The 24,208-nt window shown below is 36.8% G+C and overlaps 2 protein-coding genes across 2 annotated transcripts in view; one reads left to right on the top strand and one right to left on the bottom strand.

Moving 5' to 3' along the window:
• TOMM70 (translocase of outer mitochondrial membrane 70) overlaps positions 1–21,159 on the top strand; it is a 32,518-nt gene extending 11,359 nt beyond the window's left edge. The window contains exons 2-12 of the mRNA XM_040484310.1: positions 2,446–2,619; positions 4,840–4,966; positions 6,570–6,679; positions 9,607–9,755; positions 11,361–11,568; positions 13,444–13,578; positions 14,585–14,692; positions 15,596–15,712; positions 18,976–19,073; positions 19,645–19,767; positions 20,710–21,159. Of these exons, the coding sequence (XP_040340244.1) occupies positions 2,446–2,619; positions 4,840–4,966; positions 6,570–6,679; positions 9,607–9,755; positions 11,361–11,568; positions 13,444–13,578; positions 14,585–14,692; positions 15,596–15,712; positions 18,976–19,073; positions 19,645–19,767; positions 20,710–20,863 (1,503 nt within the window). The 3' untranslated portion in view covers positions 20,864–21,159. The remainder of the gene's footprint in view (positions 1–2,445; positions 2,620–4,839; positions 4,967–6,569; positions 6,680–9,606; positions 9,756–11,360; positions 11,569–13,443; positions 13,579–14,584; positions 14,693–15,595; positions 15,713–18,975; positions 19,074–19,644; positions 19,768–20,709) is intronic.
• The window catches only part of LNP1 (leukemia NUP98 fusion partner 1), a 78,851-nt gene that overhangs the window by 49,065 nt on the left and 5,578 nt on the right, over positions 1–24,208 (bottom strand). The window lies entirely within an intron of this gene.

Raw genomic sequence — 24,208 nt, 5'->3', positions numbered from 1 at the left:
CAGTTCTCAGCAGTTTGGTCTCTTGTAAGACAGCCAAGGTATGCCTATCACTTACCTCTTGGGTGTAGGGGATCCTCACTCCTTCTGGATGACAGCCCTAGTCCAGGCTCACTTCTCCTCTCAATGGAGTGGGAGGACTGTAGGGGCTGCTTCAAATGCACTTTTCCAGCAATAACTTGATAGTTACCCTCCTATAGTCTATAGATATATAAGAGATTCCTGATTGTCTATTATGGATATTTTGTGCTAAAGATTTTCACTGTCAAAGCGTTTGGAAGATGATTGAGGCTTTTGACAAATGGAAGATTTTATATTCATCTTTTAATTTATTTGTGGTTTATTTGGGTCTCCTACATCCTAGTTTTAAAATATGTTCCTTATTGACACTAGCTGGCTTAAACTAGCTGTTTAATATTCTGAACTTAGATAAAAGGAGTTTCCAACAAATCTTTGCACACTATACTTTTAAAAAATAATTAGAGGGGCGCCTGGGTGGCGCAGTCGGTTAAGCGTTCGACTTCAGCCAGGTCACGATCTCGCGGTCCGTGAGTTCGAGCCCCGCGTCAGGCTCTGGGCTGATGGCTCAGAGCCTGGAGCCTGTTTCCGATTCTGTGCCTCCCTCTCTCTCTGCCCCTCCCCCGTTCATGCTCTGTCTCTCTCTGTCCCAAAAAAAATAAATAAACGTTGAAAAAAAAATTTTTAAAATAATTAGAGTAGTACTTGGATTAAAGGAGAAGGGAAACAAAAGGTAAATAGTGGGGGGAAAGCAGCAAAGAAAAATGAAGCAAGAGTAAGGGGGAAAAAGAGCACATTCAAAAAAAGGTTGGTGTTTCACTTTTCTGTTTAGGAGTGAGATGCCCTGGTCCATAAGCAACTTGGCTTTCACGACTCCTGTAAGTTATTTGTGAGGGCAGCTACTTCTGCTTTTGTTTTGTCAGTGCTTACCTGTTGCAGACATTATGTATTCTTTCATAATCACATATTTGTTAAAGTTGGATGATGCTGGGGCGCCTGGTGGCTCAGTCGGTTGAGTGTCCAACTTCAGTTCAAGTCATGATCTCACGGTTTGTGGGTTTGAACCCCATGTCGGGCTCTGTGCTGGCAGCTCAGAACCTGGAGCCTGCTTCGGATTCTGTGTGCCCCTCTCTCTCTCTGCCCCTCCCCCATTTGCGCTCTGTCTCTCTCTCTTAAAAATAAACATAAAAAAATTAAAAAATAAAGTTGGATGATGCTGACAAACAATAAGTTTTGGGTAAAGACATGCCACAAAGCTCTTGGACTTAGCAGCTAGAATCTGGATAACTGGAATTGTCTCCAGAACGCTTCCCAAATGTTGACTGAAGTATTCACAACTGTCCTCAGTGGGTATTACCTACGAACTCTTCTTATTGTACACAGTATGTAAGTTGGGTCCTCTAGGAAGACTCTGAGACTAAGACAAGAGTACAGAAAATTTATTGATGAGCAAACAACAGATTTGGGATAACAATTATAATGAAGATGACAAAGTGTGTCTAGTATCTATTCTATACTATTGACAAACAGCCCAACAGAAAAATAGCAACACACATGAATAAGTGGTTTTCAGAATAAAAAAGCCTCATGGCCAATAAACATGAAAAGATTTTCAGATTCATTAATAGAGGAAAATGTAAATCAAAATAATATTGGAGTATTACTTTACACCATGGTTTTTCGATGAACTTGGCACTATTGACATTTTGGATTTGATAATTCTTTGTGTTGGGGGGCTGTCCTGTGCATTGCAGAATGTCAACAGCATCCCTGATGTCTACCCGCTAGGTAACAGTAGCAGCTACCCAAACCTACCCCCTGCAGTTGTGACCATCAGAAATTTCTCCAGACATTGTCAAATGCATCCTAACTGGTAGTCACTTCTGACTGATAACCCATTAGGTTGGCAAAAATTAGCTATCACAACTCTTGCTGGCAGGAATGGCAGGAAAGTGGATTTTAAATATAAAGTACTACAGCAGTTTTTGTTTTTTTTGTTTTTTGTTTTTTTTTTTAACGTTTATTTATTTTGGGGACAGAGAGAGACAGAGCATGAACGGGGGAGGGGCAGAGAGAGAGGGAGGCACAGAATCGGAAACAGGCTCCAGGCTCTGAGCCATCAGCCCAGAGCCTGACGCGGGGCTCGAACTCACGGACCGCGAGATCGTGACCTGGCTGAAGTTGGACGCTTAACCGACTGCGCCACCCAGGCGCCCCTACAGCAGTTTTTTTGAAATTAAAAATACATAAACCTTTGGCTTAGCAATCCTACGACTGAGACTTTATCCCATGAAGATATTTATATGAAGTGACTTACATCGTAAACAGCTATTCTACATACCCATTTTTCTTCTGTGAGTTTATCACTGTTTAGTCTCTGATCTTAATCTATTCCTGAGTATTGATAAGTGTTCTTTCTTCTCATTTCAGAACTCTCTTGATAGAGCGCAAGCAGCCAAGAACAAAGGCAACAAATATTTTAAAGCAGGAAAATATGAACAAGCTATTCAGTGCTATACTGAGGCGATCAGTTTGTGCCCTATAGAGAAGAATGCTGACCTTTCCACATTTTATCAAAACAGAGCTGCTGCCTTTGAACAGTTGGTATGTATCTTAGGGTTTTTTTTTTTTTTCCTGTTCTTTTTGTTTTCTTTATTTGCATAATGTTTCAGTTAGTACCACTCAAATAAACCTAATAAGTTTTTTGAAGTTTTGAAATTACAGGCTTTTTGTTTTCATACCTTTTAATTACATAACTTTTTTAAGAACAGATTTGAGTTTTGCTGGTTAAAAATATAATCTAAGGTTATATATATCAGGTTCTGTACAATTAGACAATACAGGAAACTACAGTGGAGTTTCTGGTAACCCCATCCTTCTCAACAGTTTGAGGCTATTTTTTTCAATTTTTTGTTTCCATAAATATTAATAGTAGCATGCGGGGAGACCAAACTTATTACACAGAATTGTTTGTGACATTCTTTAATTGCCACTATATCTTGTGCAGCTTTTCTTAGCACATGCAGATTTGTTTTATTCTTTCTGAAATGGTATATGTAGTAGCTGTTACATGGTTGTATACTGGAGAACATCTAGTGATGAACATTTGGGTTGTTTCCTGTTTTACCTATTGCATTCAGTATTTGAGTAAATATTTTCATTAAGTATTTTTTTGCATACTTTCGGGAGGATAAAATTCTAGAAATGGAAATCTAAAGAGACAGCATCAGCACCTATTCCTAACAATATGAGCATGCTTGTTTTCCATTACTCTCGCTGACTATATTATCAGTCTTAATATTATTTGCCATTTTTTCTCTCATTGTTTTAATTTGCACTTTTAGAAATGTTGCTGAAGTTCACTATTCTTTTCTGCGGTTATTGGGCATTTGTAGTCTCCGCATTTTTTTGTTCAACCAGATATTACTACCTTCCTATACGGAAGGTTGCTATGGTACAAGCTGGGTCTATAAAAGCAAATCATTATGCATAGAACTCAAGAATAGCTAAACAATGAACTATTTAAATGACATTTTCACAAATGCTTTAAATAATTAACATGATTCAGTAATAAAAAAAATGACTAGAGATGGGATTGGTGCATAAAACAGTAGAGGAGACAGTGTTACAAATAGAGGAAACGGTGTGTATAATTGCTCTGAGGCAGGAAAGAGTTTGGTGTGATTAAAGAATTATAAAGGATCCTGGAGTATAGAGAGATGCAATTGGAGAGGCAGCAGAGGGCAGATGAGACAAGGTCTACAGCGGTAAGGAGTTTGAATTTGATTCTGAGTGTAATGGAAATATTTAAGGGTTTTAAGTAAGGCAGGGACATTCTCTAAAATTGCTTTCAATGTTCTGTCAAGAATATATTGTAGGGAGGCAAGAGTGGAGATGGGGACACCAAGTAAGGATGTTGCTGAGGCAGCCTATGTGAAACATGAAGTAAGCTGAGACCAACAAGTTGCTGTTATATTGGATATGAAGGGTGAAGAAAAGCAGGAATGTAAATAATAGTGGAATGGGGAAGGAGTGAGACAGCTACGTAGAAGTTGAATTGAGAAATGTCTCTTTTGGGAGTCATCTAATTTTCTATTTTATATAATGCCAGGATGTTAGATGTGGTCACCTAGGGTGAGAGAAGAGATGAGACCTTGAGGACTCAGGTGGAGGGGAAGAATTTAGCAAAGGGAATTGAGAAGGAGCAGCCAGTGAAGTAGGTAGAAATCAATTAGAGCGGCAGTTCTTTGGAGGTTTGGCAATAAAGAGGAACCAAGAAATGGGGTAGTAGCTGCAGGGAATTATGGACTCAAAGGAGGGTTTTTAAAAGATGGAAAATAACTAGAGTAAGTGTTTTTTTTTTTTTCGTTTTCTTTTTCTTTATATGCTCATGGGAATGATTCAGTAGAGATGTAGATTGATGTAGAGGTGAAATAGCTAACAAAGTAAAGTCTTTGAAGTGGAGAGCGTATGGATCCAGTTCACAAGTGGAGGATTGGCCTTTGATGAAGAGGGGTGCTTCCTCAGTTTTAACAGGAGGGAAGGAGATGATAGGAGCACAGAGATGCAGGTAGGTTGGTAGATTTGGTGGTAGAAAGATGGCCTAAGTATGTCCTTTGCCTGTTTTTGAAAATCAGGTTGCTTTTCTTTATTTACAGGTATTTACAGAGCTGTTGTAATATATTGTGGATCTTAACTCTTTTTATGTATTGGGAATATTTTTGTGTGTTGAGACTTAACACTCAGCCTGTTAAGTTTCAAAAAGTAATTTCTGTTGAACAGCGATTCCTTTAGTGTGACTTTTTTTAATACTTTCAATTACAGCAAAAATGGAAAGAGGTGGCACAAGATTGTACAAAGGCTGTTGAACTTAATCCCAAATATGTGAAAGCTCTCTTTAGACGTGCAAAAGCCCACGAGAAGCTAGACAATAAGAAGGAATGTTTAGAAGGTGAGGGTATTTTTGTGTTTACATATGAAAATTATATAAGGCTTTGTAGTCATTGGTAAGTTTATATGAAGTAGAGAAATCACTTGTATTTAAAAGTTAGATTCTTCCCCAGCTGAGAATTTGTTTTCTAATTTAAATTGAGATTTCTGATACTTGAGTATTGTTTCTGTTCTCAATTATGGGACTAAATTAGTATTAAGATTTGAAGTTTATATACCATACATTTTTAACTTGGCAATTAATGAGCATCAGTGTAATTCCATGATAAAGAAATCAGACAAGAGGTTTTAGTAAGTGATAGTGTTGCTAAGATTCTACATATTTTCAGTTAATGTCCTATATAAACATGAAATAATTTTCAGATGAGTCATTAAAGAAAACATTTGTATTTTTGTGCTTGGTATTTTCAAACATTATTTTATACCCAATTGGAAATTATGTATTTGGTGCAAAGCATCAGGTGAATTTGCCATTCTGATAAATTCTGTAAGTAAATATTCTGCAGCCTCTAATTGGCCATATCTGCTTCTAAAACTCCAATTAGAATATAGGCTACTGGCTTATTTTAACGTACATTTTTGTGGGTGACGTGGAGCTAAACCAAAGTGATTCCTACAAGCTAAATCTGCTTTAAAAGCATCAATAATCAGATTTAGCCATAATTACTTTTTAAAATAACATTATTTAAAAGGAAAAATCCATTTTATTTTTAAAAGTCTGGATTACCAAGTGAGTGGTTTAGAGACCATTTTAGAAAAATTTGAGGTTTTGTGGTGGTGTGTATTTTGGTGATGGGTAGAAGGACTGTTGCTTTGGAAAAAGAGAATTCTGAGTTTTGAGCCAGCCCTTGAAGTTATTACCAGTTAATAATTGGCAGAAAGCTGATTAAGTGGATTTTAGATAGGTGGACTGAGATGGGAAAAAGATACTGACTTTGGCATTAGCCAGGTTATCCGGGGAACATATGAACAGATTGACTTGTTTGGAGGAGCAAAGATTTGGAGTTCCTGAGAAACTGAATTCAGAAAGAGTGGGAACAGCCAATGCTTGAATACTCTAAAAGGTTGAGAGGTTCAGGAACCACTGATCTTTTAAATTTCAAACCACTTTATCTTGAGCTGTGGCATAACCAGATGAAAATGGTATTTTGAAGCAGATTTAATTGAGAGCTCCCTAGCAAGATGGCTTTGGACACAAGGAATAACTTGTGAGGTCTGTAAAAAGAATCAGACATGAGAAAGCCACATTACATTGATAAGGCCTTTAGGTGCTGGGCACAAGGGAGTCTTCCTGGATTCTTCATTTAATTACTATGTAGAATGTGAGGGTGGTAAGAAACATCACAAACCATACAGGATAGTTCCTTGGATTTCACAGGTGAGAAAAGTGAATAACCAGAGAAGTGGAATGAATTTCTGAGTTTCAAGTTTGAGTTGTAGAGTATATAAAACTAAAGTGTTGAGAAGCAAATTATTGGAAATGGAATTGATAGCTACATCAGGCCATCAATTTGGTTTGGCTTTCTGTGGTACATGGTGCCCATTTGATGCTGCTAATCATCTTTGCAATAATTTTATACTTTTGTTTTTTCCATCATCTCTAGATGTCACTGCTGTGTGTATACTAGAAGGGTTCCAAAATCAACAAAGCATGTTGTTAGCTGATAAAGTTCTTAAACTTCTTGGAAAAGAGAAAGCCAAAGAAAAATATAAGGTAAATCTAAGTTGGTTAATAGAGGGGATATACATTGTGAGGAGTCATTTTAATTTACACTGCTTGAACTTGGGCATGATGGCAGTGGTAACAACTGAAATTAGATCTGTGTTACACTTTTTCTGTAATACTGGGCTTTTGTGGCTTATCTTTTTAAAAGAAGAATGTAGGCTATATGCAATATTGTATCTGGAGAATACTGAAAGAATTCATCTGTATTAGAGGTTGCCAAACAAAGCCTATGGACCGCATCCAGTCTGCCACCTGTTTGTATAAAATTTTATTGGAACACAGCACTCAGCCATCATTTTTGGCTGCTTTTAAGCTAAAACAGCAGAGTGAGGTGGTTGTGACAGGGACTGCATGGCCTGTAAAGCCTAAAATACTTACTATCTGGTCTTTTATAGAAACAATTTGCCAGGCCCTGTCTATATCATTAAAGGTATATTTTTAAGCGTATACTGTATAAATTGGCATTGGTTTTAAGCAGTCTGTAACAGATAATTTAATTCAAGAAGCCTTATTGAACAAAACTCCATGGTGGCCATTTTAGAAATAAATGGTCCTTGCCCTTACAGAATTACAGTTTAGTGAGAGAGACCATCAATAAGTAAAAAAGGCATGATGTGGGGAAGTGTCATGAGGGATAGAAGTAGTGTCATGGGATTACCACAGGCATCACTAAATATCTGTCACTGGAAAATTTCTGCTAAACTTCAGTAATAGCAAGGCAATTGTTCCTTTTTTCTTTAAGAATAATGTTTCCCTTAAGTTGATTTTAATAAGCTGTGTGTTTTTTAAATTTTACACCCCTGAATATTAGCTGAGTTAAACAGTTAAAATGGGTTTCTTCACTGCAGGACTTTCATGTGCTAGGATATGTTGTGAATCTTGGAGAGGAGTATAGCTGTAGTTGTTCTCGGTCTCTTTAAACTGTGCTTTTTTTCGCCTTGAGCATTTCCTAGAACTGGGATTCCTCACAGTACTGTAAAATATCATTTAATAGTCTCACAACCTTGAGGGAGCCTAATTTCCTTGTGTATATTTATAATGTTATTGTGGAGTGATTATATTGGTTGGTCTTCAGGGTGCTCAGAAAATACAAGATAACCCACATTTACATAGGTTCCAAATTAGTTTCCACTTATATTTTCTTTGAAGTTTTTATTTAAGTAATCTTTACACCCATTATGGAGCTTGAACTCACAACCCCGAGATCAAGAGTCGTATGCTCTTGTGACTGAGACAGCCAGGAGCCTCTCCACTGTTCATATGCTACCTTTGTAAATCACAAAATACTTTTCATGTTATTGTTTTTATTTCTACAACAGCCCTATGAGAAAAATAAGGCAAGTATATTTGTTGCCATTTTACAGATAAGAAAACTGAAAGTGACATGTGCAGGGTCACATGGCTAATTAGTGGCACAGCTGGAACTTGTATCTTATTCCTTTGTTACTTAAGTCCATCACTTCCATTGTATTTATTTTAAACGTGTAATTCTGTGTGGAAGGCAGGAAGATACCTTTTCTAAGCTGAAATAGTAAACTGAAAGTAATGATTTAGTCGGTCTTCAGCAACTGCTATTTAAAGTGGCAAATGACTGCCACTATATAGTCCTATACAATCTTTAGTGAAATACTGAAGTTAAGCATACTTGTCATTTGATCGGTGACCAATTGATTTACAGTATTAACCTGTATAATCCTAAATGAAGACATTGAATTTCTCCCATAAAAATAGGGCTTTCCCTAAGATTTCCTTTGTCTTCTTTCCCAATCTCATCTATTCTAGATTAGATAATTTACTTACAAAGCCAAATTCCCTTGGGGTGCTGGGGTGGCTCAGTAGGTTAAGCCTCCAACTCCTGCTTTCAGTTCAGGTCATGATCTCATGGCTAGTGGGATTGAGCCTGTTTAAGATTCTCTCTCCCTCTCTCTGCCCTCCCCTGCTTGTGCTTGCTCTGTCTTCTCTCTCTCTCTCACTCGCTCTCTCAGAATAAATAAACTTAATAAAGAAAAAAGCCAAATTCCTTTTTGTCCTTCTTCAAATACAAAGGCATTGAATCTACCAAAAAAACAGGAATGGTATTTATTATGCATACAATTTAAAATACCGTATTTCAACTTAAAAATCTTTGGGTTAGATTTTCAAGATAAAGGATCCAAAATATAAGGGCCCTATGGTTATGTTATTCCCTGTACCCTCTTGAAGATTTTATCCTAATTGGACTAAAAGGAAATAATTCTATAATGGTGAATCACGTTGCCATGCCAAAAAGTAATTAAAACAAGAAATGTGATTTCATTCAGACTTTCAGTGGCATTTATTGTAATGGAGATCTTCAGATGCAGTACAGCTGGAGGTCAGATGAAAGCCCATGGTAAATGGACTTAACATTATAGCACCTGTGTAAGATGTGGTCTTGAGTGGTAAATTAAGATGCTGATCTAGAACAGAGACCAGAAGGAGATAATTTTTCTTTTTTATTACATTTTTTAAAAATTCATTTTTAAGTAATGTCTATACCCAAGGTGGGACTCAAACTTACCACCCCCAAGAGTTGCATGCTCTGCCAGCTGAGCCAGCCAGGTGCCCCAGGAAATAATTTTTAACTCGGCAGTTATTTGCCTCCTGTGTTTGAGATTTCACTTTCTTGGACTTTAACATGTAGTCCTAGGAGGTCTGGATATTTTACATCTTTGGAGAGGAGAGGTGTCATTTAAAACCTGCTTTGAACAACTGGGATGAGTAGCTTTACCAGTTCCACTGTCTCTTGTCCTGTGGTTTGCAGTCTGATATTCTTCAGTTATTTGAGAATGAGATCCTAGTTTTTACAGCAGTCATTCTCAGTATTGTACAAATGTACCTGCTTCTTTGGTCGGTGTTTTCTCATTTTGAAATATTTAAATGTGATTGAATTTCAGAATCGTGAACCTCTGATGCCATCTCCACAGTTTATCAAATCTTACTTCAGTTCTTTCACGGATGATATAATTTCTCAGCCCATGCTTAAAGGAGAGAAGTCTGATGAAGATAAAGACAAGGAAGGAGAGGCCTCAGAAGTTAAAGAAAAGTAAGTTTATCAACTGTAGTGTCTACGTAGTACCACATGAGACTCTCAAGAGGATTCCCAGTGAGTCGAATAGTTGACTGTATTTGAATAGGGGCACTAACTTGAAAATTATCATGTAGCTCAACATACAGATGTTTTAGTGCAGGGAAGTTTATAATTTATAACTGTGAGATGCTTAGGAGTGCCCCATAGAGTGACTTTCTTCCAAGTTTTTCCTGCTTGCCTAGCCATTCTTTGGGCTTCTTGTGTCTGTTTCTGTAGAAAACTGAAACCAAAGTACAAGATGCTGTGTTTACAACTGAGGATCAAGTCATGTATGTATAGAAGTCACCTAGTCTGCTCATCCATTTATATTTATCAGTATTGTGTTTTGCTGTTAAGGTTAGCTCTCCTTTCTAAGAGAAGGTATAATATTATTACCAACATGACATTTTTTAATGAGTTGGGAAGAAAAGGGAATATTTGTTCTAGTAGCAGAGCATAATTTTGTGTCCATGGAATATTGGAAAGTTTGAGGAAACATTGCTTTTGATTTGTATGTCCCTAATTTTTCAACCAATGTTGGCCACCTTTTAAGGGAGGATACCATGTATAATTGTAGTTGATACACAGTCTTTTCAGAAAATTGTAGTACAGAAGTAAATGTTGAAGACCATGCCAATAATTTCCTCTTCGGGTTAGGGAACATTCCTTGCTAGAAAAATTGCAGTGAAGTTAGAGTGCAGGGAATATTACCATGTAATTATAGGAGAAGTTAGCAGAGTCACAAGATTTTGACTGATAAGTTACTTGCCAGTTTTCTCTACTCAGGATATATAATGAAGGAAATGAGAAATGTATTTTAACTTACAGAGACCTATATTTGTAAGACCCCTTAAAGGTCAGCTAGTCATCTTAGAAGAATACTGATGTCACTGTATTTTAAAAATTTAGGGAACGGTGATTTTTTTTTAAAGTCCTACTTAATAGAAGAATCTTCCCTTAAATTTGCTTCTTTGATATTTCCACCTATTCATTCTAGGTCTGTTTTGTAAACAACACAACTTCTGGGTGAGAGTCCTTCAGATAATTCTCTGCCTCCAGTATTGCTCCTTGACAGTGCATTTTCTACAACATAGCCAGAGTGTTCTCTACCAAGCAGAGATCAGGTCACATGTCTTCCCTTGGCTTATGTGACCTAAACTTAATTATCTCCTAATTCTCTGTTCTTTCTGTTAGGCATAAAATAACTGTTGAGTGACATCAGTATGCCACAGGTGTGAAGGTGAATAAGACTGGATCCTTATCCATGATGCAGATCAGTCAGTCATTAGCTCATCCTTTAACATATATAAATGTCGAAGCCTGGGCAGTAACCCTCGGTTTCTGCTGTTGACTCTGCTGTTTACCTTTTTTTCCTAGTCTCCAGGACAGCGAGAAAAATCCCAGTCTGCATCAGAAATCCTAATCAGTTATTCCTCCACCACCACACCACCCCATTCCAGTCCTATACTGGAATGTTAAGGGGAAGTGGATAGTTGATTAACTCTAGCATACGAAATGTTGAAGTTTCAGTATTTGATCCTTCCTTAGTAAATAATTTCCTATGTTCATGTTTATTTTCAGTTCTGGATATCTAAGGGCCAAACAGTATATGGAAGAAGAAAACTACGATAAAATCATAAGTGAATGCTCAAAAGAAATAGATGCTCAAGGCAAATACATGGCAGAAGCATTATTACTACGAGCCACCTTCTACCTGCTTATTGGCAATGCCAATGCGGCCAAACCAGATTTAGATAAGGTCATCAGTTTGAAAGAAGCTAATGTGAAGGTACATTTAAAAATGTGTGTGTGTGTGTGTAAAAATTGATTAAAAAAAGGGACTTACAGGTTTTCCCAAATTTTCAAATTTTAGTTGCTATTCTCCAAAAGGCTGTTTTTATTTTGGAAGGAACTACCCCTAATGATGATTGGGTCAGTATGGTGAAACTGAAACATAAATATGAGTGATGTTTATCTTTAGCTAGGAAAGGATTTTTTTTTCTTTTTTCTATGGCATCTGGTAACTTGAGCTTCCCGTTATAGCCACTGCTTACTGTATTAGACTATATTTGGATAGGGGTAAGGGTGATATAGCAGTGCTATAGGTAATACTGTAAATAAAAATACAATAGGGAATACAAGATTATAAAATGCATTCAATAAAATAAACACATTTAATCTGAAAGATTTTTGTTACATGAATTAAAAAATAGGTTCTAAAAATATGATATAGAGATATATTGAAATATACCAAAAGTTTTTGTAGTTGTGCAGTTGGAACAGCTTTTTATCTTCCAGGTATTCTTATGTGTACATAATTATTTTCATAATTAAGATTTAGGGGGACCTGTTGAATTATATGAGTCTTCTACTCAGTGTTAACAAGACAAAGCTTAGCTACCAATTAACTAAAATTTCTTACTAGTTTGTTACATTTGTTCGGCCTGTTTGCTCAGTGAATTAAGTGAATTCTGTCTTTTCACCTCCAGATAATTCATTCATGTATTTTGTGGAATATAAAAGTTATTTTCAAGAATTTTTAACAAAGTATCTTAACTTCTTATAAACAAAAATAATTACAACTAAGTATTATTAAAAGTTCCTTTTAGAACTACCCTACGACCCAGCAATAGCACTACTAGGAATTTACCCAGGGAATACAGGAGTGCTGATTCATAGGGGCACATGTACCCCAATGTTTATAGCAGTGCTTTGAACAATAGCCAAATTATGGAAAGGGCCTAAATGTCCATCAACTGATGAATGGATAAAGAAGATGTGGTTTATATATACAATGGAATACTATTTGGCAATGAGCAAGAATGAAATCATGCCATTTGCAGCAACATGGGTGGAACTGGAAGGTATTATGCTGAGTGAAATAAGTCAGTCAGAAAAAGATACTATGTTTTCACTCATATGTGGATCTTGAGAAACTTAACAGAAGACCATGGGGGAAGGGAAGGGGAAAAAAATAGTTACAGAGAGGGAAGGAGGCAAACCATAAGAGACTCTTAAATACAGAGAACAGAGGGTGGATGGGAGGGTGGGGGAGAGGGGAAAATGGGTGATGGGCATTGAGGAGGACACTTGTTGGGATGAGCACTGGGTGTTGTGTGTAAGCGATGAACCACGGGAATCTACACCAAAAACCAAGAGCACGCTTTACACACTGTATGTTAGCCAATTTGACAATAAATTATATTAAAAAAAAAAAAAAAGTTCCTTTTAAAATGAGGTTTTCAAATTGAAGATACACTAACAATATGATCTTTATTTTTATTTCCTAGTGATCACAAATATGTTCTGTTTTTGTTAAAATTGTGGGGGTGTTCTTATTTCATCGAAAGAAAATTTACATGTACTTTTACCTCAAAAAAATTTTTTTGGAGAAGAAACCTATTTCTTCCTTCATGACCATAACTTTTTGTTTTAATGGCAAGTAGTAATGATGCTTATGATACACCCTGTACAAAGATTCACTCAAAATGTCAAAATGTGGTGTTCTCTTTCTCTCTCTCAAAAGAAAAAAAAAAAAGACTTGTATACTTTTAAAGGATGAGCTTTATGGTGTGTGAGTTATACTTGAATAAAGCTGTTACTTTAGAAAAACTAAATTGGAATAAACAGTAACAATGAACCTTTTCTCATTTTGGTTATGTAGCTTCGTGCAAATGCTCTCATCAAAAGAGGCAGCATGTACATGCAACAGCAGCAGCCTTTGCTGTCTACTCAGGATTTTAACATGGCTGCTGACATTGATCCTCAGAATGCAGACGTTTATCACCACCGAGGACAGGTACTTTTCTTATCAAGAGTTCTGACCTTTGTACTAAGGAATAGGATACTAGTTTTGAGAAGGTTGTCAAAAGTTTTCTTGTGTCACTTCTGATAGCGTGAACAAAGTATCAAAGTATTTCACAGTCTGGGTGGGTGTTTATGTAGTCCTGTCTTGAATATTTGTCCTTTATAAAAAAAGAAACAGAAGGCTACAATTACTGGCTTGCCGGTTTGCGTTTGTTTTTCACGTATTTCTGGCTTTTAGGTTTTCAGTGAGTAAAACATTAAAAGCATTTATTGAATATTTTAGGTTAATGCTAGAATCAACAGGATGATTTCTGTGGGCTTGCTGTAAGGTAATAGCGTCCTAAACTATCCAAACAGTACAAAAAAAAATCTCTTCTGAATGGAGTTTTATAGTATTTGGTTTTTTAGTAAAAACTTGGTTTTTAGTAAAAATACATAGTGAAGGAAATCATTTCCAATTCCAGCCTTATCTGGGGAAAACATGTCTTTATAACCCGTTTAACATGGATGGCTTCTTGGACTACATTAGGGTGGAATGTATAGGCTACATTTCCATACAACAGAAAAGCTGAAGTTCTTTCTACTGTAGGAAAATTTTACCTAATACTTCTATCTGAAGGCTGTTAAGAGATGTTAAGATAATCTCTTAAAATTCTTGACATTTTGATCCTTACTGGTAGTGTCTTAAGATTAATTTGAAAGGTAATTACTCTTGTCTGATATGTTTGAAATTTGAAAGTAGGGATGTTTTAGTCTTCTAGGAGAACAGGTTTCTTGCTTAAGAGTGACCAAACCTGCAGTACAAAAATGGTGGGTTTAATAGTATTTAGTGTTTTTGAAAAAACTGGACACTAGTTTTTAGAATCTTTCCTTTAAATGATAGGATTTTCTAGTTCATGGTTTCTAGAAAGTAATTTTGTACTGAATACTACATGCTTAGCATTATGCTAAATTGTGGTAAGAGACACTGTATAGATAATTGTTTTTTTCTTCCTTAGCTGAAAATATTGCTTGATCAAGTTGAGGAAGCAGTGGCAGATTTCGATGAATGTATTAGATTAAGACCTGAGTCAGCCCTGGCACAAGCTCAGAAATGTTTTGCATTGGTGAGTTCTACTTTCTTTTGTATTTTCCTAAACATCATTTTTATTTCCCATTGTTAACAAAAATAAGTGTTTCATTGTCTACAAAACCATCACCTATTTTTCTGCCAAAGGAAGACTACGAGAGAAAAACTGTTGGTTTAGGGAAATGGAAGTATAGTTGCTAATTGAGGTTTTGCTCCTATATTTCTCTGGATGTTTTGAGTTTACCTTGATAGATGTTTGTCCCTGATTTCATCCTCCCCTAAACAGCACCGTTCTTCTTACTTTTCTACCATAAACTAGCACAAAAAACAAAAGCATTTTGAGGAAGTACTCTTCAGTCATACCACGTAACTGCTTTCTCATCTCACCTTTGTAAAGCTGTTAATACTCAGAAACATGAAGCTAAAAATCAGGTAAAATAAGTCCATTTCTAGTGAAATGAGGTACTTCCAGTTAGCCCTTATAGTCTGAGTCCTAAAAGAGTTTTTCTTAAAGAAATTGGGTCACAAGCACATTTATATTATGGATGAAAAATGTTACTAGATGAAGCTTTATAACACCTGTAGTAAGGTGATAATAAATTATATTTAGAAGCCACCATTTACAAAATGGAGAGCGTACTGGACTTCTAAAAGCCCTCTTTTATATGCAGTGGTAACTTACACGTTAGTATGCCTTCTTCTAGATTATTAAACATCTTGAAATTGTATAATGGCAATGAAGTCATAGTTGTACATAGCAAATGGAGATATATCCAGAGATAGTTTCTTGCAACCCTTTTAGATGCAGCAAATTAGGTTAGCAAATCACCTGCTTTTCTGGAAATAATTTTGTGATTTTTGTGTGACTTTTGTAATATGTTAAATTCCATGAGTTTTTGAGTTCTTGATTTGACAGGCCTCTTTTGATTTATTTCCACAGTATCGCCAGGCATATACAGGAAACAATTCTTCACAAATCCAAGCAGCTATGAAAGGTTTTGAAGAGGTTATAAAGAAATTCCCAAGGTGTGCTGAAGGCTATGCACTGTATGCTCAGGTAAATGTGATTTTTCATATTTTTTAGTGGGCAGTCCTTTTTTTTTTTTTTTCTTTTTTCTTTTAAGATTTTATGTATGTATGTTTATTTTTTGAGAGAGAGAGAGAAAGGGAGACACATAATCCAAAGCAGGCCGTAGACTCCGAGCTCAGAGTGGTCAGCCCAGAGCCCGACACGGCTTAAACTCACGAACTGTGAGATAATGACCTGAGCTGAAGTCGGACACTTAGCCTACTGAGCCACCCAGGTGCCCAGAACCCCTAGATGGAGAGTTACATGCTCCACTGACTGAGCCGGCCAACCAGGTACCCCCAGTTACCAGTGCTTTTAAAGAACTGCATTCATATGCTGAATTCCATATGGAAATCCGAAAACTGTGCTTCCCTGGTTGCAGCTTCTATGAATACAAATAGCTTTGTTCCTGTTTTGATTTTCCTGGCACCAAAATGGTCTTGAATCACCTCAGGAGTGGCTCTTATGTTAATACAGTTTGAAAACCCTGGCCCTAAACTCCTAACATGGGGAGTCTGAAGTAGAGCATTTCCCTGAAATGTTCATTTGGATTGGGTTCGCAAAATTAATTCCTTTAGGAAAATTTACCCTGTGCAATTGGTGAGAAGAATGTCCAAGGAAAGGTTTTTCTTCCTCTTTGATCATTGTTCTTTTAAATGGTTAGATAGGCTGTAACAGCTTATTTTAATTTCTCTATGGTTTGCCAACTCCTGAGCTTTCCTTGCTTTAGGATTGAAGGTGTGGAAAGTGGGATGTACATTTGAATTTTTTCCACTTTTTAATTGTAGTCTGAAGTCTCTGAGAAATTACTAATTTTCAGTCCTCCATTTAAATGAAAATGGTTAGCTTCTTATAGGCACAGTTAGACTTTTTCCTGCAACTAAATGATCTTGGAATGGCTGTTTTCTTTCTTAGTCTTTAAGTTGAAATTTGCTTTTGATATATTCATAAACCAGACATTTCAATACACTGTATAATATCTTCTCTTACTCTTTTTTATTCTAAATAAATGTTTTCCCCCTGACCCAAACATCACAGAAATAGGAAACATTTAAAAATGACCATCTCTGGGGGCGCCTGGGTGGCTCATTCAGTTGTATGTCTGACTCTTGATTTCAGCTCATGTCATGATCTCACTGTTGTGAGATCGAGCCCCATGTCAGGGTATGCCCTGAGCGTGGAATCTGCTTGGGATTCTCCCTCACTCTCTCTCTGTCCCTCCTCTGCTCGCTCGCACAATCTTTGTCTCAAAAATAAACTTTAAAAAAAAAAAAATGACCATGTATGGTAGATTCCTACCTCCAAACCTTTCTGAAGGTTGTTTTTGTTTTTATTGTCTTTCATGCTACCTTTAGTCAAGTTGTAAGTGCCACAGGCCATAACTTTTTTTTTTTTTTTTTTTTTGTGAGTGGGATGATGACAAGATGGACTCGTGTTAGCTCTGTTCTTTAAAAGTCCTAATATCACTGCATTGTTAGGAGTTGAGATTCAGGATATGAAGTACAACCCAGAAATTCTTTAAATTGAGTGTGAGCAGTGCCTGTGTGCCTCAGTCAGTTAAGCATCAAACTCTTGATATCAGCCCAGGTCATGATCTCACAGGTTTATGAGTTTGAGCCCCACATTGGGTTCTGTGCTGACAGAGCAGAGCCTGCCTGAGATTCTCTGTCTCCCCCTGTCTTTGCCCCTTCCCTGCTTGCTTGCGCTCTCTCTCTGTCTCTGAAAAGTAAACATTAAAAAAAAAAAAATAGAGTAGGAGCACCTGCTGGCTCGGTCGAGTGACCGACTTATAGTTTCGGCTCACTTTATGATCTCATGGGGTCCGAGCCCTGCATCCTGCTCTGTGCTGATAGCATGGAGCCTGCTTGGGATTCTCTCCCTCCTTGTCTCTCTACCCCTCCCCACTAGCACTCACTCATTGTCTCTCTCTCTCTCAAAAATAAAAACATTTAAAAACCTTTTTTTTTTTTTTTAAATAAAATGAATTGAGTTTGAAATGATCTTATCTCTCCTTAGAATTTCTAGACAGGATGATGAAACATTGCTGATTACGCACAGTATTTAATTGTGAAAGCATGTACAAGATAAAATTTTATAAAATGTATTATATAAGTTAAAATAGGACAAACACACGTTATAATTATATGACATTTTTATTGAAAGGTACACTTGGGTTTGATTAGGTTTGATTAGGAACAAACCAGAAGACGACAGTACCACCCTATCCTCATCACAGAAATGAAATTCAAAAGGATTTTTTTTAGCACAGATTTCTCTAGGCAGCTAAAAGAACAAAGGCCACTGCATAGCTTTAAAGGAAACTCATACTAGGTACAGGTCTTCAGAGTTTTCCTTATTGCACATTGCCCTGTCTCTATGCCATCTTCACAACAGCTGTGGCTTACTCGGGCTATCTTGTTATCAGCCCTAACATTACTAGTCTGTTTGCACTAAAATAAGTATCCTTTGACCCCTCCTCTGCTTTTTACTTCACATATAATATATATGTTACTTTATACACAAATAGATGTGGTTACATAGTGTAACCTTTTTAACTCTCAAGCTTGAGCTTAGATGCTAGCCAGCTCTCAATAGTTTCAGTGTGAACTGATATCCATGTAACCAAACCTTCCATTTCTGCCATGGGATTTGCCCTAAAATAGTTGACTGTAGCTGCTTTTTTTTTTTTCTTTTATCAGTCATTTTTAAGGAATCACTTTGGTAACAGTTAACACCTAATTGAATTTATTCTTCCAAACGAGTGGCTCAGTTGGTTGAGTACCCAACTGTTGATCTCGGCTCAGGTCATGATCTCAGAGTCCATGAGATCAAGCCCGGTGTCGGGGTCTGTGCTGACAGTATGGAGCCTGCTTGGGATTCTCTGTTTCCCTCTCTCTGCTCCTCCCCTGTTCTCTGTTTTAAAAATACATAAATGAACATTAAAAAAAAAAAAAAAGAACTGGCACCAAGAGTGGGATTTTCTCTACAGTGTACCAGATCATCTGTTACTGTAATATCACTAACCACTTGCCAAAAAGAAAGAAAAGTTAATATTTCCTATTTATAACAATGCTTTGTAAAAAAAAAAAATAATACTAAGATGTAACATTTTTAAATAAGTTTATATCCCCAAAACAGAATTTGGTAATGAATGGATAAATTAAGTAAATTTTAAAAATTAGTAAACAATATACTTTTAATTGTTTAGGTTGACAGTTACCTTAATATAACTGAAGTATCTCCTCATATAGGCATTAACAGATCAACAACAGTTTGGTAAAGCTGATGATATGTATGATAAATGTATTGATTTGGAACCAGATAATGCCACAACATATGTTCATAAAGGGTATGTATATTTGTGGTTCTCTTTGTTTCTGTAAGAAACTGTATTTCCTGCATAGTAGTAAGATGGATTTCTTCTAGTCCTTAAGAAAGGAAGTAGGGGACTGTGATAGAGAGTGTCAGTGAGTTAACTGACAAATTTCCTAATGCTGCGGATGCTTTATTAATTTTTGAAATTGTACTTACATTTCATTCTTACACAGCAGTTAATAAATGTACTAGCATAAAGATTTCAGTTCTGAACATCCTGTCAAATATTACCTGTATCAAAATAAGTTTTTTCAGTCCTTGTGTACTTGAATTATCATTAAGAAAAAAACTTAAATTATACAAAGTAAAAAAATAGGCCATGCAAGGTAAGTCAGTAGTAGAGCCTAGACTTTTGGACACTTTTTTCATAATAAGGAATTTGGACTATAAAACCAATATAAAATTGAGGGGGGGAATTAATGCTGATTATGTACGGTTTTAGTTGGGTTTTCCTTGTAAATTCATTGAGGTCGGAAATTGAGTCACGTACTTATCCTAATGATACTGTGCCATCGTCCCATCTGACTGCCTTGTTGCATTTGCAGTTTACTTCAGCTTCAGTGGAAGCAAGATCTGGATAGAGGTTTGGAGCTCATCAGCAAGGCTATTGAAATTGACAATAAATGTGATTTTGCATATGAAACCATGGGAACTATTGAAGTGCAAAGGTAACTCCTACAGTATGTTAGAAAATTTAAGGCAGCTCCATAGATACTTATCTTTTCATTCTTCTCATTACAGATGTTATTGTCAATATCCATTAAGTCTTAATATGTCATGCCTTTTGAAGCAAGCTTCCCTTAAAAGTATACAATTTTGATTTGCCTTGTTTCATTACTTTTTCAATTTAAAAGTCACATTTTAAAAAATTGTTTAAGTCAAGCATATGCATTAGAAAGGAAAATTTGAGCATTATGTGTAGGTAGGAGCACAGCCAAGGGACTTGGGGGAACCTGTGATTGGAGGGGAGGGACATGGGGTGGGAGTGTGGTGGTAGGAGATAAGGGGAAAGGTAAGTTCACACACATGTGAAGGTAAGGCCCCTGGATACTATTAATGTTCTCTGAGGTTACGTCACTGCCTTTTTTTTTTTTTTTTTTAAATCTATCTTTGGGGGGGTGGGGGGAGAATGCAAGCAGGGGAGGGGCAGGGTGAGGGCGACAGGATCTGAAGCAGGCTCAGCACTGACAGGCTGACAGCAGCGAGCCCTACGTGGGGCTTGAACTCATGAACTGCGAGATCATGACGTGAGCTGAAGCTGGACACTCAACCACCCCATGTCACTGCTTTCTAAAGGAGCCTTATGATTTAGTACAGAAACACAATGAACTTAGGAGCCAGACGGGATTAGAATTTTGAGTAAGTCATTTAATTTCTCTAGTCTCACTGTTCTTATCTGTAAACAGAGACTACAGAGGTATAATGTAAGCACATAGTATTTATAATAGTAGCTAACATTGAGTGCTTTCTTTGTGCTAGGCACTATTTTGTTTCTTATAAATGAGCAAAGAATTTATTAGGATCATAGTTGAACCTTAGTGGTTAGAAACTTCACTGTATTCTGTAAAATTCCTATAGGATCTGAAACATTTAAAATTTTGTTCTTTTAGAGGAAACATGGAGAAAGCCATTGACATGTTCAACAAAGCTATTAACCTGGCTAAATCGGAGATGGAGATGGCTCATCTGTACTCACTGTGTGATGCTGCTCATGCCCAGACAGAAGTTGCAAAGAAATACGGATTAAAACCACCAACATTATAAAATAGGGGGAAAGAGAATGACCCTCTTTTTAGAAGTTTACTCCCTTTTCAACTGAACCCTAAAGACACTGTCATGAACTGTGTTGAATGGTGGAACTTAGTATTTCTGTTTGTGCTGTTGTCATTCATTACAGGTTTCATGTCTAGGTGTTGTGGGAGTGGCTGTTGAAGGAAGTTTGCAGTGATGCAGCTTTTATTCCCTGTGCAACAAAAGCTTAGAACCTGTTAAAGGGATATGAAAGCTGCAAAGAGTACAGATGATAATTAGCCATGCAAATAAAAACTTTGATTTGTTGATTTGGCTTTTTTTTTTTTTTTTTTTGGGGGGGGGGGGGGGGGGCGATGGTTATGTTCTGGATGATTTTTGTGTGTGTGTGTGCGCGCGCGTGTGCACGCACGTAATATATTTTACAGCATGTTGGTTTTTAAATTCATATAGTAAGTGCTGTAAAACAAAGCTTAAATGGGGATTTTGTTTTGAAGGCAGCAAAACTGAGACCCTCTAAACCACTGTCAGCATGCACAATGCCTCTGATTCTGCAGAATTGTTAGATTCAGTGGCAACTTAAGCCTTTTGACCCCATTCAACTCCAATGGATAATGTACATTGTTCCTAAAGTCTATAGCAACTGCTTTCGTACAGTAAATCACACAGAACCAAATATTCTGGTATATATGCTGGAAGACTGAAAATTAATGGGTGAGTGAACCAGGCAACAGGTAAGATGAAATAGAAATGGGTTTTAATTGCCTGTGGCTATTTTTTATATTAGGCACACTATTTAATAGTGTACTTTTGAAAGAAAATTCAGGTTGGTTGTGTGTATAAAGATGAAGTGTAATACATGGGAGTGTTTAATTAGCTTAAAATTTGTAGTGCAGAAATGTGGCTAAAGGTTCCAAAAGGATATGTTTTGGAGTCAGAAGCATAGTATTTCCTAAGGTGGTAAGTTTAGTGTTTTAACTATGGCTATGTGTGCTTAAAGAATTTTAAGCCAGTATTTTCAGAAGTGCTGAAGAAATGTGGAATGCTTTTTAGTTTGGAGCTAACCTTGCTCTCTAGTGCCTGACTGCCCATGCCTAGATCTTTACTAGGGACACTGACAGTTTTATCTTTACTTAACCTTCTTACTGAAAAAAAAAATTTGTTTTTGTTTTCCAATTGTCACTTTTCTAGACCATCCTTTTGTTTATATGCTGGATTTTTCTGGTGGGAGAGAGGTTGTGTTCTTAAAGTGTCTCGTTTTGAGATATTTGGAGTTGGGAGAGGTTTATTTAAGTCTGAGTATAATAAAAAAGCAAGCCTTTGGTTACACTCTGGAAATGAATTCTAATTAGTTTACATTTTTGGGAGTAAAGGAGCATTGTATCCCTCTGTAAGAGGGTGCTTTATCCTAATGAAGTCAAAAAGATTCTGTCTACAAGTGCTACTTTTTTAGAAACTATGAGAAATGACCCCTTCCAAAGTCAGTCTGGAAGACACTGAGGAGGCCTCTAGTGGGGACAGTTTAACATAACTGAAGATGGCCTGGATAATGGAAAGTTTGAGAGCTGTGCATTTTAGTTCTTAAACTATGTACCAATTATCATGATCCCTGAATACAGAAATGTTCTACATATCTGAATAACCTCGGACTTAAAGTTTTTATTTGCATGGCTATATTTATATTAACACTGGTATTTTCTTCTACTCTTCTCCCTTCCTACCCTTTGGGGTTGGGTAGAAAAAGACACGAAGGAAACTGAAGCATGTGCCATTCAATACTATCATTCCAAATCCTCATGGACTATTGCTTGTTCTGAAAAATTTGAAACTGCACTGAAAGCTGCATTTGTCTGTATCTTTTCTTTTGTAAATGACCTCACATGTAAATTCACCAAATAAATATTACATTCAAGCTTTTCTATCTGTCCTTTAAATAAAAAGATAGGTACTTTATCATAGTATTGAGTAAAACCATAATCATTCTCTTACGGGCTTAAACTAACTGAAAATAGGTCTCATTAGTATATGAAGCAAATTAAATTTTTGGTGTGAATTGTGGAGGTTCCTGAGAACATCTGTCCTTCCTATTGGAGAAACAAAGCTCCTAGAAGGGCTACCAGAGCCAGCTTCCTTTATTCCTACCTATACCTGCCCTTACCTATGCTTGCATGGCAGCCTAGAAGTCTGCCAACCAGACCTGAGCCTTGTGTCTAACATGATCTTCGAACTGGTTTCACCAAGTTTTGTCACAGTTTGCAACCACTCTAGTCTTTCAGAAAGGATGCCTGACATTATCTGTCTAGTAACTGAGGTATAAATAAGAATATATCCCAAAACGACAGTAAAAAATTTGGTTTTAAAACAATTCTGGTAGAACTTTCAGGTCTCTGGGAACTCAAGGCTGTTTAGAAACAGGAGGACCATATGATTTAAGCAAACCAGGAAACTTCTGAGTATAAAAGTAATAATTACTTAAGCCTGTTCTGGGTACACTGGGCTCTTTGCTATTTGTATATATAAGAAAACATACAGGGGGGGGGGGGAGTAATTAATCCTAAACTCAGTCCTCTTTAAAACTGATTTGTGAATAAAGTGATAGAACTTTAACTTGATCTATTTTCAAGCCTTAACACACTGTGATTGAATACTGGTCCCCCAAAATATACCCACATCTTGATCCATGGAATCTGAATGTTAATTTATATAGCAAAAATGAACTTGGTAGATATGATTGTTAATGATCTTGACATGGGAGGATTATGCTGGATTATCTGAGTAAACCCCAAATGTAATCCCAAGTGTGTTTGTAAGAGGGAAATTGCAGACAGAAGATTATGTGACGACGGAGAGAGTAGAGTGACGTGGCCACAAACCAGGGAATGCTGGCAGCCACCAGAAGCTGGAAAAGCAAGAAATAGATTCTGCCTTAAAGCAGATGTTGGCCCTGCCACTAAATTTGTGGCAGCTTGGTTACAGGACTGATAGGGAACTAACATACACTCCTCCCATCTATTGTGTACACGTGGCTTACAATTTAAAGGAATTCTTTTAGGTATCTCAAAGTCCAGCACGTCTTCATGTACACTTAAATTTTGGCAAAAAGTGGTTTAGGCAATGAATGTATACCCAGGCCACAGTGTGGAGGTTTAATCAAGAGCTGGAACATTTGTGATGTAAAATACATGTGATCATGGTACACTCAACCCGACCAAAAGGCTGCTCCTTCAGTTACGAGGCAAAAGTTGACACACCAATCTCTGATGAATATAGATGCAAAATTCAACAAAATATTACCACACTAAATCATGCATTAAAAAAAATCATTTACCCCAGTCAAGTAGGATTTAATCCATGGAGATT

This window comes from Herpailurus yagouaroundi, unplaced genomic scaffold (assembly GCF_014898765.1).
Source record: "Herpailurus yagouaroundi ecotype Mexico unplaced genomic scaffold, PumYag 162, whole genome shotgun sequence".
NCBI classification, from domain to species: domain Eukaryota; kingdom Metazoa; phylum Chordata; class Mammalia; order Carnivora; family Felidae; genus Herpailurus; species Herpailurus yagouaroundi.
This window is presented reverse-complemented; position numbering and strand designations above follow the sequence as displayed.